Here is a 16,856-nt window from a genome sequence, read left to right on the forward strand (position 1 = left end):
TGGATGAGAACTGGAGCTCATTCTCCACACAGTACCCTGAAAATTTCATTAAAAATATTAACAGACTGTGGGGCACTAACTGGCAGCACTATCAAACATCCATGGAGTGCAGTGATCAGTGCTCCCAGTGCTCAGAGTGCCGTGCCCACATGGTGACAGCATGTCCAGGGGCAGGGCTGCAGCACCACAAGCAAGCCCTGCTGGCTGCCAGCACCACCATGGAACAGGACAGCAAGAAACAAAGGGATTTTATTGCCATTAAAAATACCAATTTGTACAAGCCGACATTTTAAATAGTGTAATTTAAATGGAACCAAACTGATATGAATAGAACCTATTAATAAATTAAACACTTATTTCCACCCAATATTTCACGAGGGAATTAGCAGAATAATTTGTTAGTAAATGAGCCCAGGAATGAAGCTGTGAATGACATCTATCCTACCCCTCTCCTCCCCCTGTAACACTCCTTGCAGATGTAAGAGGAAGGTTGCTGTGATTTCAAACACTGGCTCTCTCCCTTCTATCCAAACACAAGCACAATTTCAGGTGAAGGCAGTGGGATGATTCAGCAGTTAAAGCACCAGCCTTGGCTGTAAGAGTTAATCCTGATGTACTCCAAATTCTGTGTAGTATCTCAAGCAAGTTGTTTCAGCAAGTGTCCCTCAGTGGCCATCATGACCTCTCAGTGCAGTCCCTGGGGTGGCCCCAGGGCCCATCTCTGGGCTGGGAAGGATGGCCTGGGTGGGCCAGGCAGCCCCAGCAGTGTTCCAGCTGAGGAGTGCTGGGAGCAGACTGAAGGGGGTCTGTCTGTCCGCTTCCCCCTCGTGTCAGGCCCGAGCGCTTTGGCACAACCTCGCCTGCTTCCAGGAGTGCCAAAAGCACCTTCCCTCCCACGCTGATGAAAAGGAGCGTGGACACACTCAACATGGTCAAGCACAACTGCAGGGAGCCCCATGCAGTCCCTCCCTTCCACGGTGCCGTGGGCGTGGGAGTGAAACATTGACTAAACTGCTGTCGGCAACCTCGGGAACAGGTGGCAGAGCAGTGCTTGAAAATCTCCTTTTTCCCCCTCCTTCTTCTCCCTCTAGATGAAGGTCCCTACAAGCAGAAGTGGCAGAAATAGCGAGGAAGACAGCATCAGGGAGGCCACAAGCTCTCAGCGGAGCAGCTCAAGGGACCGACTCAGTGATGTAAGTACCGTTCAGGAGAAAGCATCGCTTCATTGCAGCAATTCCCGCTGCTGACATGGCTTTTCATAAATCTTGCTGAACAAATGTTGGCATCCAGAGGTCACTGTGTAATAACTTTTTTTTATGTCATGATTGAGTGTTACGGCATAAGTGGTTGAGCTGCCTTGCAAACACTATAATCATGGTGCAAATAATATGATAAGCGAAAGATCAGAGATGGGAAAACAAAATGGAATTGTTATTCCTTGGGGAAAAATGGCTTGATGGTTTGTTTTGTTTTTTTCAAAGAAGTTGTGTTAAAAAGCTTTTTACAGCATCTTTGGGTTTAACTGCTGCACGTAATCACATAGTTTGGGTGCAAAGTTAGTTCATCTAATTTTATGCTTCCTGCCGCCAAGATATGAGAGGGTTTTGGGGGAAAGCTGTCTTTCTCTCAGGAAATTCGACGGTACATTGAGTGAAATGTTATGATAAAACAAAAGCAAATGGTGCCTTAGTGTGTAAACACACAAATGGGCTTTTGAGTCACCAAGAAATCAATGGCAGTGCTGGGATAATTTTATACGAAGGCTTTTTGTGTTAGCAATTAGCATTTCGCCTTCATTAAAACATGATTTTTTACTAATTAGGACCTTTCCCGTTAGGAGAGATTTAAATGAAGAACAATAATCAAACGCTGGCACGAGCATGTCTGAAATATTAAATTTGCCATTTCAATGGCAAGCCACAGAAATCCCAGAGCGAGTGGTTTTCATGTTGAGTTCTATTAATGTAAAATATGCTTCATAACTAAAACCTGTCACAGAAAACAGCTCACACCAGCTAAATTCAATTGGACAGTTAATTTAGCTTTAAAATTGAAAACACTACCTCCGCTTCAGGATGCAAAAGGAAGAGGGGGGGGAAAGCCTTTGATAAGTGTAATGTATTTGCTATTAAGGCTTTCAGAGCCCGTTCTACAGGAGGAGAAGGGAGAAAAAGGGGAAAAAAATGGCTCCCACAAATGTGTTTAAAAGCTGAAAGTATTTATTAAAAATGTCAGCAGAAAAGTGCTTTTGGCAGATTAAAGCGGGATTCAGCTTGACAGCTCTGACAGGGAAATGTGACGGGGGAAAATTCTCTCTACATGTTTGGAGTGTGAATGGGGTGCTGTAAACAGCCGACGCAGTGGGAGGAAGAGAAAAATAACATGTCCTGTGATCTGCTTCCAGGATTGCGAGCCCACGCGCCGCCGTGGGGCCAGGCAGCCGGGGGGGCCCGGGACCAATCCCCTTGCTGTGGGACATCCTTGGCTGTGTTGTTAGTCAGTAATGGTGGTGATTTTATATACACACACATCGATGGGATTCTCTGCTTCCCCTCCCCTCGGCCACTCCTGACGGGTGCGTGAGCAGGAGTGCCTGGAGCTGCACTGTAGCTGTAGAGTGGGGCTGCAGGAGAGGAATAACATATTCCAGCTTAGCCATTAGCTTAGGTCAAAGCGTTAAGTGGTCTTGGAGACTTTTCTTGTTAAGCCGATGCACTTCCAGTATTTCTCCTCCTTTCCCTTTGCCCCCAAAGTTGCAGGCTGAGCCTGTAGGAATTGACTCGGAGTGCCTAATTCCTGCAAAATCTTCAAAGCCTGTTCAGCAGCCAGTGAAATTCAGTGGGAAATAGGCACTCTGTTCTTTTTTAGTCAGAGGAGACGTTTGGGCAGTGCCTGGAGGCCGGGGCACACTTCAGAGCTTTGCTGAAGCTGCTCTCATGACCTGGCGACCCATCGCAAATGAGAATTTTTCAAATTAGTAATTAAACAGTTTGAAAAGTAAGGTTCATGAATCACAGAATGCTCTTCGTTCGTTATTTGATGAGTGCAATTTAGCTTTAATTACATCTAACAGTGCCTCGCGTACTGGTACACGTTCTGTAGCCTATTCAGTGACTGTCTCAAAGTCTTAGGAAGTCCCACGGGTGCAATCAGATGGTTTTCCCCATTTCTGTGCAAAGGGATGAGGAGGCAGGCTGGTTCTCTCGCTGTAGAGAGGGAGCAGGGAAAGAGAGAGGAGACAACAACATGCTACTGAGTGTTGATTTCTGCAGGATTTTCTGTCCAGCCATGCTTGGTCCCTGTTGGCTCTGGAGCCAGCACACAGTTTAAATAGCTGCTGTGCCACTGGAGTGGCACAACAACTTACGTGTCCTCAGGATCAGGAGCACAGGGCAGTCAGGATGCCCAGGGAAGGCAGGGATGGTGTTTCCTCAAGGCTGGTGGTTACAAACCGAGGCTCCAGCACCCAGCTGTGCCCCTGCAGATGGATGCTCTGCAGCAGGAGGCACCTGGGCTGTTTCTCACTGTCCTGCTGTTCCTTGGTGCATTTGGCCTTCAGGACTGCTCTCTGTGCTGCCTTTCCCTCCTGTGCCTTTCCCCATTAAGTGGGGTGAACAATGGAGTGACCGAGGCAGGAGGTGACAGGTCTGGCTGCTGTAGGGTAGCACACAGCAGGTGTGGTGGGAAATGTGCCTATCAAAGTGTCAGCTGTCGTGGTGCCATCTCAGGAGCAGTAGATCCTCTCTCCAGCTTCACTGGTTCCCATTTCAGAGGTGCTATTCTGAACAGCTTAGCCCCTCTGTGCCATTTGTTTCTTGAGGTGACTTGTTCAGTGGGATGCCAGCAAGTTGTTCTTTATTTACATTAATGCATGTCATTAGTCCCTAATGGACCGTGAAGTCAAGAGGTGGCCTGGTCTGTCGTGAAATAATTGCACTCTAAAGAAAACTGAGGCAAATGATTGATTATGTTGCGCACACACACACACACAAACAGCCATTGGTTCAACCACTATAAAACCCAGAGCATTTTGCTCCTTCCTTGCCACAAGTGAAAATTCTGTGGGGAGAGAATGACACGATTTCATAGTGAGACAGTAATTGTCTGGCTTGTAAAGTAAGTCTTTCCAGACATTACACCGAGTGCCATTTATTATGGGTCATTGGGGGAAAAAAATGCTTATTATGATCTAGTGAAATCATCTCTGGCTACAGAGGTTTGATTTGTTGAGGCTGGGCTCTTCTTTGGGATGATGAAACTTCAGAGCAGAAAACCAATGAAGTTTTAGCCCAAGTTTTGTGGTGCAGAGAGGAGATGGGAATCTGCCACTTATTTATGTTCCCAGTGTTGATGTAAAATTCCCTTAAAAACTACTACTGAGCTAACATCCTTGTTACACATGTACTCTCAGGTCTTCTACAATCAAAACAGATTCAACAGCCTTTCTCCAAAATGGGATTTTCCTCTGCTGCTTTTCAGTGTGAGGTAATTGGAAGTTGCCAGAGAATTAAGAGCCAGATAAGCCATATTGCTATTTTGTTGTGTTGACCCAAGTAAAAGTGGAAAGCTTGGGCATTTTGTTTTGGTTTTCCCCATGTTCCATAATTGTCCTAATCTTTTCTGATGTCCTGAACAGTCCAAAAATCCACACAGAGCCTTGTATAATGGCTTGAAAAAAGGGTTTTTATCTTTTTCTTGACCCATCAGCTTAAGAACTGCCTGCTTTTTAATGGATTTTCTCCCTCACTAAATTGAATGGATCGTCCCTCATTATCATTTAAATAGAAGCCTCACTCCCTGTGAACATGGAAAATTTGAATGTGGTAGTAGAGCTGTGATAATTTGAAATATTCGGAAGGTGGGGGCAAGGAGGGGGAACAGGCGGCAGAGTGCAGAATTGCTGAATGTAATTGTCATGGATTCTCAATTTTGTTGCCACAAGATGGGAAAATAGACTAATAATTGTCTTCCAACCCTAGTAGAATAGTTGCCCTAGTTAGCTGAAGCTAACACTCTAATTGTCATGGGGGCACAGAGATGAATGAGGATGTATGCAGGGCACAGCCAGGGCTAAATTGAGTGATATACTAAGGCAAAGAGCAAATTGGCAATTATTGGCCCAGCTGAAAAGGTTGGCAGGTGTGCTGCTTTCTCAGGAGCCCTTAGGGGGAAATTGGAAATATAAAATATCGACCATAAATACTTGCTGATTAGGAAATATGTTGCAAGAGGTGCTGGCCACTTAAGAGTCAAAACTCTCCTTTTCAAGGGATTGGCTTCAGCTGTGCATAAAACCAGCAAACACTGCTACTAAGTTGTTGAGAGCCTTTTCCTCTCATCCCCCAGGCTATCTTTTCTAATTTTTTATCATCCTATCCTCATATGTTTGTTTGTTTTTCTTTAAACATAATGAAAGAAAAGCAGTCTTTTAGGAAATACAAAGATTTTCCTCTCTCTAAATGTTCTTTGATAAGTGTTTAGCATATTGTATAGGCTAGATATAAAATTCTCTCTCTGGTAGATGAATACAAAATAACTTCTGTGATTTCTAATTCAGGCAGTTCACTGTGATCTGCTTTCCTTTGTGCCATCACAGGCACTGTCTCCCCCTTCCCTCCTAGTTCCTGTACCACGCTTCCCCTCCTGGGGCACAGGATTGGAGCAGCAGCAGGGTACAAAGCTGGAGGTCCCTCATGTGTGCCTCAGGCTGAAGTACCTTGCCAGAAGCACAATCAGATGAGCCTCTGAAGTGAGAATTGGACCACAGTCACACATTTATCCACATTCATCCACACTGTAAACTTTGGTGCACGTGGGATGCCTGGTCTTGGCTCTGGCAGGGTGGCACTGGGACCTCAGAGCCATGGTCAGGGGTGTCAACAGAGCACATTGAAGGAGTTTCTGGAAGGCTTGGAGTAGTAACATGTGGGCTGCAAACTCCTTGTGCTGTCCACTGTTCCCCATGTGTGACACACGGATCTGATCTGCAGTTTGAAGAGTGGACTAACACCATCCTAGTCAAAAAGAATAGCAACAGGATAGTTTTAAGATGCCTTGCACAAACCATGACTCTTGGGAAACTGGTTTGAATATACATGGAAGGGTCATGAAACCTTGCAAATCCCAATCTTCTGGAGGCAAAAATTACCTTCAGCATGCTGTCTGCTTTTCTCTGCGTCCCACAAAACACCTAATGCTTGCGTGGAAACAGCTTCAGCAGAAATTAAGTTCTAATGACTAGCACGAAGTTTCAGTGAGGGGTAGTTAGGAAGAAAGAAAGTCTGGAGAAGTTTTGTGAAGCTGGCAGAGGTGATGGTTTGAACGGGAGCAGCACCCCTGTAGGTTCTGTGCATCTCTGAGGTCTTTTCCTGTTGTTCCTGGCTAACTGCACTCAGTTTGTTCATTCCTGGTCAGTGGGCATCTTTCCTTCTGCTGTCTGCAGCCATCAGCTGTAGGAATAAAAGTGTCTTGTGTGGAAGCTGTTCTGTAGCTTATCAAGCCAGTTACAGATGTTCAGACCTTGTGTAGTTTGATACCTTACCAGACTGGTTTTGCAGTGTTTCTTAGCATAACACTCTCTGTTTATCCAACAGAATAAAGTGAATTCAAGAAGGAGCACATTCAAGCGTTGCACGACGTGCAAATCATTCATCATGTGTTGTAGTTATCTTGTCAGGTCCGGGTTCTAATCTCAGCGAACATCAGATGCACTGGTGACCTTTGCCATGTCAGTTGAACTCATTGTATCAGCACACAGGAGTGTGGCTGTGGAAATTAATTGCATTAAGAGTCTCTGTGTTAAGGTCTGGGATATCTCCTGCCCTTGGCTCTTTTTGCCCTCCTCTTCACTTACCCTTCTCATTCCAAGATATTTGAGTTTTATAAGGGATTTGCTTGGGAAGGAAATACGAGATTTCTCCAGTATTCAAAGCTGAACCCATAATCTTTTCTTGAATGCTCTGTAAATGACCAAAGGGAGGGTAAACTCATGCAAATCCTGGTGCCTCTGCCCTCTCTGACTGTGGAATTGGGAAAGAGTGGAAGGTGGGTACAGCTGAGGTGAGTGTCATCCTGAACAAATATTACAAAACAGAATTCAAAATCAGATCGCTCTGCACATACTATTGATTACCTCTGCTGAGTACTAACCAAGCAAATCAGGCTTTTGCAGCACTGATATGATAGGTTTGAGCCTGTGATTTGGCAAGGCAAGATTTGGCACTAAGTAGGAGTTGGGAATTCCGCCTCAGTTCCCTCCTCTGCTGGGGGCTCCTCAGGTGCCACTGGGCATATTTGAGTCTTTCCCTGCCTCTGTTTCCACACTAACACAAGGATGGCCTTAACAGTAGGTTGGAGGGTGGTTTTGGGGACTGTCCTGTGCCACATGGGAATAGCTATTGGCTGAACACAGCCATTTCAGCAGCTGGCTCGGACGTACTTGATACACTCTTGGTTTCAGCCAATGAAATGGCACATGTCATAAAAGCAGGAATGAACTCTTGACATTTCTGGAATATGTTAATTTGTCCTTTAGCCAAAGAGGATGGAAGGGAGCACTACAAATGACCTCATTTTGTGGTTGCGCTGCCATCACCTGCTTTTAACTAATCCCCTTATAGCTGGGTTTTATACCAACGACACAAAAGATCCAACTTGAAACCTGCCTGACCCATTGAGAGTGGGGAATTGGTTTGAGGTGCCCTATTACCTTGATTATTACTGGATTTTAAAGTCCTTCCAGTTGTCTTTTGAGTTCAATAGTAACCCAATAGCTTTAAGAATCTGAACAGAGGGTGTCTTAATTTCTTTTGCATCATGAGAGCAATGGAAGGCCATGCTTTTATTTATATAAGGGAAATAACTTTTTCTGTCAATTTAATGGACAATTTTGGAAAAACCTGCTGCAGGTTATTGGTGAGATTTTCTCATTATTTTCTTTTCTAAATTGCAGTTGCCGTTTTTATCACAAAGAAAGAAAGAAATCTTTTAAATACAGTTGCAGATAGCAGTGTAACTCAAGCTCTCAAGGACATCAGTGGGGGGGTAGCAGAGTCTTTTAGCAGTAAGATTTTGCCTTTGCTTCCAGAAAGGTGTATTTTTTTATATCCAGTGTAATTAACACAAGGGCTATCCCAGGGTAGAAATAATTCACTCTGTGACATAACTGAAATGTCTTGTCTGTGCTGTCTGGTTTTGTTTTTAACCTTGTGCTTAAAAGGAACCAAAAATCTTTAGTTGTAAAAGAGCACATCATCTGCAAAATATTCTTAGCCATTTGTCTTTATGCACAAATGCCACCTAGCAGTGCAGCTCCTCTTCTGCATCATTAAATGCACACACCATACTCATTCTGCCCCTAACTAATAACAGTCTCCCCTAGGAACGCTGGGTGTTCCAAACAGCCCTGGAAGAGGCAAAAGCTGGTGCTCAGCAGGCAGAGAGGCTGCTGCCCTCCCTGAGGCTCTGCTCAGGGTTGCTGTGCAGCTGGAGCCAGAGGTCTGGGATTCAGTGTCTGGCTGCAGGAGCTGGCTGGGTGGGGTCACAGTCCTGGCTTTGAACTGTGTGCTTGTCAACCCTTTTCCTGCCTGCCGTGGTTTCTCCAGGCAGTGTTTAATTTTGAGGGCCAGAGCTGAGCCTTCTTGGGTGCCTGTGTTGAAGCTGGTTTGGGTTTCAGTCTCAGGTGAGCCAGAGGTCCCAGGCAGGTGCTGTGCTGGTGGGAGCAGCACCAACAGAAATGTGGCTGGCTGGGTACCACGGGCACCATCGTCCCCTGCTGCTTGAGGCCCTTCTGACAAGGAGAAAATTGACCAAACCAGCAAATAGCCTCTTTGGAGAGTGAGAGTTGTCTGACAGCCCTCCATGTAAGTGCTCCTGTCCTTGTAGGTAAGAGGCTCGGTAAGTTGTTCCAGCTGAAGGCTTGCCCCAGTAATTACTCCTGCCAGACAAGCACTCATTCACTGTGAAAGGAGGTTTCTTCAGCGTTGGGTAGATGCCAAGTTAAACTTCCACTAAGATTTCTTATATTTGCAGCCACAATTGATTACTTTTCTCATTATTTGATCTTGATATAGAGACATACGGACTGAGCCGTGTTTGTATTAACCCCCAAAGATTTTTTTTTTCTTTAGGAACATCCATCACAGTTGCATGCAAACTGTTCTGCTCTGGCACTCGTAGCTGATATTAGCTGGTTTTTTTTTCAGAATTGCTACATGTGACGATTGGTATGGATTTGCCTAAAGAGCCGCAGTGTTCCCAGCTAACCAAAAAAGCAACAGTGGTTTGTTAGATGTGCAGAAAAATGCATGCAAAGAGCCCTGGAGAGCGTGGGGCATGGTTGTGCATAAACCTAATTGTTGGAAAAGATTTTACGAGTTGACTCCAAAGTATTCACCAGTTACTAATTTTATATATGCAAGAAAAATTCTGAGGGGGGGGGGAACCCCACCCTTTTCCACCGCTGATTTTTCAGGAAATTTGATGTTAAAACTTTTAAGAGAGAAGAGGCTCTTGGATGTGAAAAATACCAGAGTCAATTGCCATTCAGTTTTCATTATTTCTGATGTAACACTTTACCCAACAACTGGTTTTATTGTTTTCTACTCAGTGGTTTTAAATCAGTGGTCTGCAGATTCCTGGGGTTCTTGGACAGACAGCTTGGGATGCCTGCAAGTTGTCTTAAGAAAAGCAGGTCTGTTGTTAGTGTGCTTGATTTGTTGTCCAAGAGTCTACTTCATCCCAGGAAAACATTTTGCATGTGCACAAAGCTCAAAGATTAAAAATAACTGTGAGAGTGAAAATGCTCTGAGGCTGTTTCCCTAGAGAGAAGCTGCTAATGAAACCTCTTGTTTCTGTTTTTGGTTATTATTTCCAATTTGTTAGACCTTGTCATTTTTGGTTAAATCTCAGTTGATGGAGGGCTGGAGTGAGAACTTACACCCTTTTTCCTTTCCTCCTCCTGCCTTTCCAAGCAGGTAATTTGCCTCCTCGTCATTTCTGTGTTTACTTTAGGTGAACTGCCTGGTCAAGCTCTCCAAAGTGTTGGAACACATAATTGTGTTCAGCTGTTTGACATACTTATGTAGATAGCAAGATATTATTATTAACCTTTTTCTGTACAAGGCTGAATTCCATGAGTACTTTGGGGTATAGAGTATGTAGAGAGAGGGATAAGTTTGTCACAGTTTCTCAAAAATAGAGGTAAATGCCACTGCCCTTCATTTCACTGGTCTGTAGCCTTATTTCTGGGCAGTTTATATTTAGGAGGTTTATAAATAAATCCCTACTTTTTTTGTAATGTTTGAAGGCGGTGGCCAAATCTGTGTTCAATATGCAGAAGGTGGGAATTCAGATGGTGTTGTCAGTGTTGTTGCTGCCTCAGGCTCTCTTTCCAGCAGCACAGAGGTCTCTGGAGTTACAACAGGGCAGAGGTGCAGATGTAGCATGCCAGGGGTGGGGACTGGCACCCAGTCACACTTTGGCTGCAGACGTGTGTAAGAGCTGGGTCACATCTTTCCTTCTGTCTGGCACCCTTGTTCTTGTGCCAGCTGGTGAGAGGGTTAACAGGGAGCCCTCCTCCTATACCCACATAATTGTAGGACTTTGCTCTTGCCTCTTCTTTGCTTTGGGACCTTTTCCTAATGGGCACTTGGCTGCAGAATTGCCTGTCTGGTGTCAGAGGCAGGTGCAAGCCAGTGGCACGGAGCTTGCGTGGGCAGAGCAAGACAATTGTGTCTTCCACTGAGAGCAGGAGACTGGAAAAGGTTTCCTGTGTACATCTAGGTATCCTCTGATCAAAAGGCTTTCAGACTGCTAGTACAAAGGGACTGTTATCTTGCTGGTGAAAAATTACAAGTATTTGCAATCAGTTTGCATCAATCTCTTAGGGGTATTGTGCTGTGCTGATTTAGTAACGTGATAACTTTTGGCACTGCTGCAAAAAGACTAAATAATCCTCACCATCAGCCTGCAACAATTTCGTATTTTTGGTACCACTAGAACATCAGTCTTAGAAACAGGACTCCCTGGATCTTGTTTAATAAAATCATGTAGTGAGGGCATCATGATTATAAATCACACTTGGAAATTGGCCTGCAGAGTACTTGCTGGGTTATGTGGTGTCGTGTGTTCCTGGCTCCTTTTTAATTTCCGAAAAGAAGGCATATAGCAGCAGCTGGAGCTAGAGGTGGAATTCATTTAGCTGCTTCGAGAAAGCCACTGCCAGCAAAAACCCAGCAGCTCGACAGTCTTTGGTTGTAGAGAGAGGAAAGGGATCCAAGTGATTTGAGCTGGTGTAATGAGAAGGAAAAGAACCAAATGATTTGGCAGCATGTGAAAGAGGTAAGGATGTGGTAGATAAAGGAGCAGGAGGAGCTGAAATGAAGAGCAGGAGTAAACAATGTAATTTAACTTATTCAAAAGGGACAGAGTGCTTATTAAAGCTCTGAGAGATGATAAATTAGTGCTTTGCTGCTATTGTTATTTCAGATAGAGTTGTCATATGGTAATGCTGCAGCAATGAAGGCTGGAGGCTCACAGATTCATGGAGGGGAATGGAAAGTGGGATATTTGGTTACATGATTGAGAGTTGGAGTCGATGAGGCAAAATGTGCAAGCCTGGTTCTGGAGAACATCCTTACATGTGCGTGCTGTTCCCAGGAAGCGCCGTCACGTCCTGAAGAGGGATGGCTCAAAGTGTGTGTCCTGCTGCTGTGAAGACATGTCCCACACTGACAGCTTTTACCTTGGTTGGGAGGAGCTGTTGAAGCCCTGCTCTGGCTTATGAAACCCTGCCTGAAATAACCCCAGAGCCCTCACCTGGAAGTGCTCTCTGCCTGTTACTCCTGTGGCAGCACACAGAGTATCAGGAGATCATTTGAGGTTGTGGAGTTTTCCCCTAAGGAATACTGGGCTGGGGGAGGGAATCGCAAAATGATTCTTATCTTACATTACCCAGAATCTCTTGCATTACTTACTGTGGCATATTGTTTCCTCCCACAGAGTTCTGCTCAATCGCTTTCAGGAAGAGGCTACTCCGTAAGTCATTTTACAGCTAATTCTTTCACTTCTGTTGATGTTGATTGCAGAGGTTTACACTACCTGTTGCACAGCCACTGACATGGAAGAAATGCAGAACAGAAACAGGGTGAGAGCACAGGGCTGTCATGCACCTGGCAGGGGACAGCCCTGACATGTGAGAGTGCATTAAGAGCCTGGGGGCCTCTTAATTTAATATTATACTTATAGGGAAGGTTTTTTTGGTCAGTTTATGGTGTATTCCAGCTAGATAGTCACCAAGACCTGAGTGGGGAGAGTTTTCAACACCAGCAGGAGATGCCTCCCTCCTCTCCTCCCCTCCCCCATACACGTTTTCATTTGTGTGTTAAATACAAGAATCAAATACACAATTACTCCCATTTTACAAAGAATTGCAGCCCTCACCATTGTGAACAACAAGAAAGCCAATATTCTCTTATTTACAAGCCTCTTAGTTACAAAACAAGCTCGCTTGTTTTCAGGGGAAGGTGTTGCTGATGTTTCCTTCACAGGAGTGCCACGATGTTCAAGGGTGGTGTTACAGGGTCAGGACACGACTGCCTGTGTATGCAATGTACCAGACATGTTTAATTGTCCATTTCTGTTCATATGTACCTTATTTGTATGTGCAATAATGACATTTCTTCATATAGAGGTGGATTAATTTGTTTGGTTTGGGTACATTTTCTGCTCAGCTGTCCAAAAAGGCAGGCACAGACATCACTGAGTAAAGTAATACAGAAATAGGAGAGAGTGTGAGAGGCTTAGTAGAGACAACATGAAAATTCCTGGAATCACATTATATCTGACTCTAAAAACAAATGTATGGTGGGGAGATATGACACCCTGGTTGTTTAGACAGTAAGTCATGTGGAGTGCAAAGGTATATGCAAATCTGAACATGGATGTCTCAGTCCAGTAAACAATATCTGCCTACACTGATTGACAGTAATTGCTGTTTTCACAACCTCTGCCATGATAAAGTTTTGCCTTCTAGGTGAGTGGTCCCAAACTGTTTCATACCAAGAGCTAAAGCTGCTCATTCTCTATAGAACCAGAACAAGGGTGGATTTTATGTACTTCAGGAAGTTGGCGTGGAGGCCTGGAACACATTTCTTGTTACGATAATCACCAGAATTATTTACTTTCAATAATTTATGTTGTAAGTTTAGGGTGATGGAACTTGTTGAGCTTCTACCCAGTGCACAAAGAGAAAAAATTGCCAGGCAGTGCAGAATTTATGGTCCGATTTCATAGCAATACTGTCCCATGCTATCATGCATATTATCAGAAATTCATAATACAAGATTAAGTACATTTTCATCATAAAACCATTACAAAATAACATATGACTTGAAAAGTCTTACAGTTTTAATGAAATAATGTCACAATTTTTAGACAGGCTGTTAAGTAGCCTGTCTAATTTTTAGGCTATTAAGTAGCCTCCTGTCTTGCCAGTGTCCTCCTAAATCTTGCCAGTATCCCAGGTGAGTATCATTGTTTAATTCATTGAGGGATGAAGAATGTTTGCTCTAGGACCCATTAAGTGCTGCTTTCCATACATTTGGAGAATCAGATTCACCTAAGCTTCTAAAGGCAGATGCTTTATCTTCTATTTGTCTGTAAAATGCCATGCATGCCCATGGCACCACATAAATAATAATGAATCATCTTCACAGATTTTATGACTGAGGGCCTGGTTTGGGAACTAAACAATTTCCCAGTGGCTATAACATAGGTTGCAAAATCGTAATGGAAAAAGGCCAGAGAATTCTTCTCAGAGTCTCAAGGCCAATAAATCATAGGACTCTTTTCCTCCATTGCTGGCTATTCAGAAATTTACTTTTGTTTCTCAGAGAAATGATTTTGAGAAAATTACTAGTTCCTTCGCTGTGCATGTGTGGGGACAAGGTTCTCTTATTTTGCCAACCCATAACTTCTCAAGGGAGGTAAGAGTTTTCTGCATGCCAAGGCAGTATTTTGAGATCATGAGTAGTGTGAACTGGCATTGCTTTTCTTTATGGATTGTCATTTTCCCTGTTAAACTACCTTCTGCCCCACCATGTGCCAGCTCTTGAGGCTGGCTGTTTCCCCCAAGACTCTGATACTGCTTTGAATTGATTGAGCAAAAGTCAGAGACTGCCACTTCCATTGGCCCAGACTCCCATGGGAAGCTGATTCTTGCAGGTGGCACGGAGATGTTCAAACCACGAGATCCAGACAACTGGCCCCACAGCAGGAGTTGTCCTTAACATCTATAACAGTTCTCATTTTCTCACAAAAGCAGCTGTCTATGAAACATTAAGTCACTGTGGCATTTTGGCTCTGCCCCCGTTTACATCGGACGAGTTGTTTCCCAGACATGGTGAAAGCAGTGGTAGCAGGAGGCACGGTGGAGACACTGCTGTGCTGGGTGTTCCTCCTGATAGCTGTGCTGATGGCTTGTGTTGTGGAAGACTTGTGGAATGATGATCTGTATCGTCACTCGGTGAAGTTCTTGTACTGGGTTCCATCGGCAGCTGTTTAAATACCACAAACTATTTTGTGCGTGCTCAATTTTAATTACCTCGTTCTGAATCTGCACTCTTCACCATTCACTTGCGTCAGCTGTCCTTGCAGATATGTTTGCTTTCAGAAACATTTGTAGAAAATGCACATTTTAAGGAAATGAGCATTTGCCAAGAGAGAACTTAAAACCTGCAGTAGGAATCTTCATGAAAAAAATCTCAGTGCAAGGTTTGGCTCATCCAGCTGAGCCATCAAGGCCTGTCCAGGCAGTCAGAGCAGGCTCATTGGTGAAAAACCTCAGCAAATGCCTTGTCCATGAAGTGCAGACCCTGGAGCTAGAGGCAGGAAGAAAACTAAATGCAAATGTCTAAATAACTAACTCCTGAGGATTGGATATTCCAGCAACTTCCTTGACTTCAGGCTTCCCATAGAATATTAGGTGCCTAAATAAGGAGCATGCTTGAAATAGCTGTGAAATTTTGGTCTTATTGAAGTTACATCTGATGAGCTCCAGTTGCACGTAGATTTAATTTGAGCCTCAAAACCAGCAGTAACAGTGACCTGGCACATAGTTTCAGAGTCTCCTGTACATACCACGGACAAAATCTCTTAAAACACTATTTCCCCAAATTAATTTCCAAATTATGTTTACTTTTACTTGGATAGGACGAGAAATTTCTATGTCTGTACTGCTGCTGCAAGCTCTTTCTCTCCTCAGCAGCATGTGTTTCATATCCTTATCTCATTAAATGTATATTTCCGCTGTGCTGAGAAATAGAACACGAGTTTGTTTATGGAGGTTAATATCTCATTCCCTCTATGACTTGATGGTTACATTTGTGTGATAAACTACTCCAGTCATTTGTCACATTTCCTGCATGCACAAATGAGATTAGTGATCTTAGTCACAAAGGTCTGTCTGTCTTCTGAGCAGACAAAACAGATTCTCTTTTTGGTAACAGGATGAGAGGCCTGTCTACCTGAAAATGCACTGATTTGTTGAAAAGTACACAGAGAATCAGAAATTAGAGTTAGAACTAGTTGAGATTTTTATACATCACTGATACATATCCACGCTGTGGATGTTTGTCAAGTTTTTTTCTGGTAGTTAATTTTGAACCAAACATGGTTATAAACTAGTTACAATGAATATAAGATAATACATACAGCTTGTTATTAATGGCCAAAAAGTTGCAGTTGTTTATAAGGTTGAGCACACTGTAGAGACGAACTCAAGCTGCAGCTGAATTTGACTCAGTTTTGTAGAGAGGATGGAAAAGGATAGAGCAGGGGAATATGTGGTAGCTTAAAAAAATAAACAAAAAACCTCTTCCAATAAATTATGTAGTTTATTTATAGAGCATCTGTGCAGCTGTTCGTCTTCTGAACTGGAAGGGGCTAAAATATGGGAGTGAATAAAAGAATAAACTTGAAAGCATATGGCAAATGGATGGCCAGTGAGCCAACCTGTCTGAGTGTGCCTTGGAACAAAAGTACAGGAGGATGAGACATCTTTGTTTGGTTTTATTTGTTCTTGAAAGGGCTTTTTTTTTTTTTTAAATAAAACCAGTAACATACACTTGGCTACAGCAGCAGCTGATTTTTATTCTGAGCTTCTGTAAAATATCAAAGTCTTTGTAGCCTAGTCAAATCCCTGGCAGCTGATCAAATTCTGTTGATTTTACATCTTCTTTGTTGAGTGCAGGAAACCAGTGTCTCAGATAACTCGGGCTGGAGCTCATGGAGAGAGAGAAATGTGCAGAACACCATAAGGCTTGCAGAGACTCTTGGGTCATCCCGAGTCAGCTCAGTGCTATCTGCAACCTTCACTCCACCAGCTTGGTGATGTAGCATGAGAACACTTATCTCATTCCTCAGGTGAAGCTGAACCTGAGGTGACTCAGGCAAGTGCTGGGTAGGCTTTGAGCACCCTGAGCCCACTGCACTGTCTGCCTGGACCCCAGTCTGCCCCTTCCTGGCTGTTCTCTCAAATGATCTTGTTCATTTTTGGACTGGCTTTCCAGCCAGTTTGGATCTTTGCTGGCAAAGATCTTTACAGCCATCCAGGACTCCTCTCCTGTGCTGTGTGCTCAGTGTTGCTGTACGGTGGGGCTGTTGCCTAAAAGAGTTGCCCACAACCACCCTGCCCCTGTCAGATCTCTTTGGCTCGTGCCCATGAGTGCACTTGCTGGGACATCCAGTTCTGAGCTGCATTCCCCTGGTTTGCAGCACAGAGATAGTGCTCAGCTCAGCGACCTCAGTAGGAGGAAGGACAGGTACAAAGGCTGCAAAGTGCTGGGAAATCAGCAGAG

At 44.0% G+C, this 16,856-nt stretch overlaps 1 protein-coding gene across 5 annotated transcripts in view; it reads left to right on the forward strand.

Annotated features, from left to right (window-relative positions):
- Nucleotides 1–16,856, forward strand: part of FBRSL1 (fibrosin like 1) — a 502,969-nt gene that overhangs the window by 217,580 nt on the left and 268,533 nt on the right. For all 5 annotated transcript variants that reach the window (XM_053993750.1, XM_053993752.1, XM_053993753.1 and 2 more), the window contains exons 3-4: nucleotides 1,092–1,193; nucleotides 12,001–12,036. In XM_053993750.1, the coding sequence (XP_053849725.1) occupies nucleotides 1,092–1,193; nucleotides 12,001–12,036 (138 nt within the window). The remainder of the gene's footprint in view (nucleotides 1–1,091; nucleotides 1,194–12,000; nucleotides 12,037–16,856) is intronic.

The sequence above is a fragment of the Vidua macroura genome, chromosome 18 (genome assembly GCF_024509145.1).
Source record: "Vidua macroura isolate BioBank_ID:100142 chromosome 18, ASM2450914v1, whole genome shotgun sequence".
In the NCBI taxonomy this organism is placed as follows: Eukaryota; Metazoa; Chordata; class Aves; order Passeriformes; family Viduidae; genus Vidua; species Vidua macroura.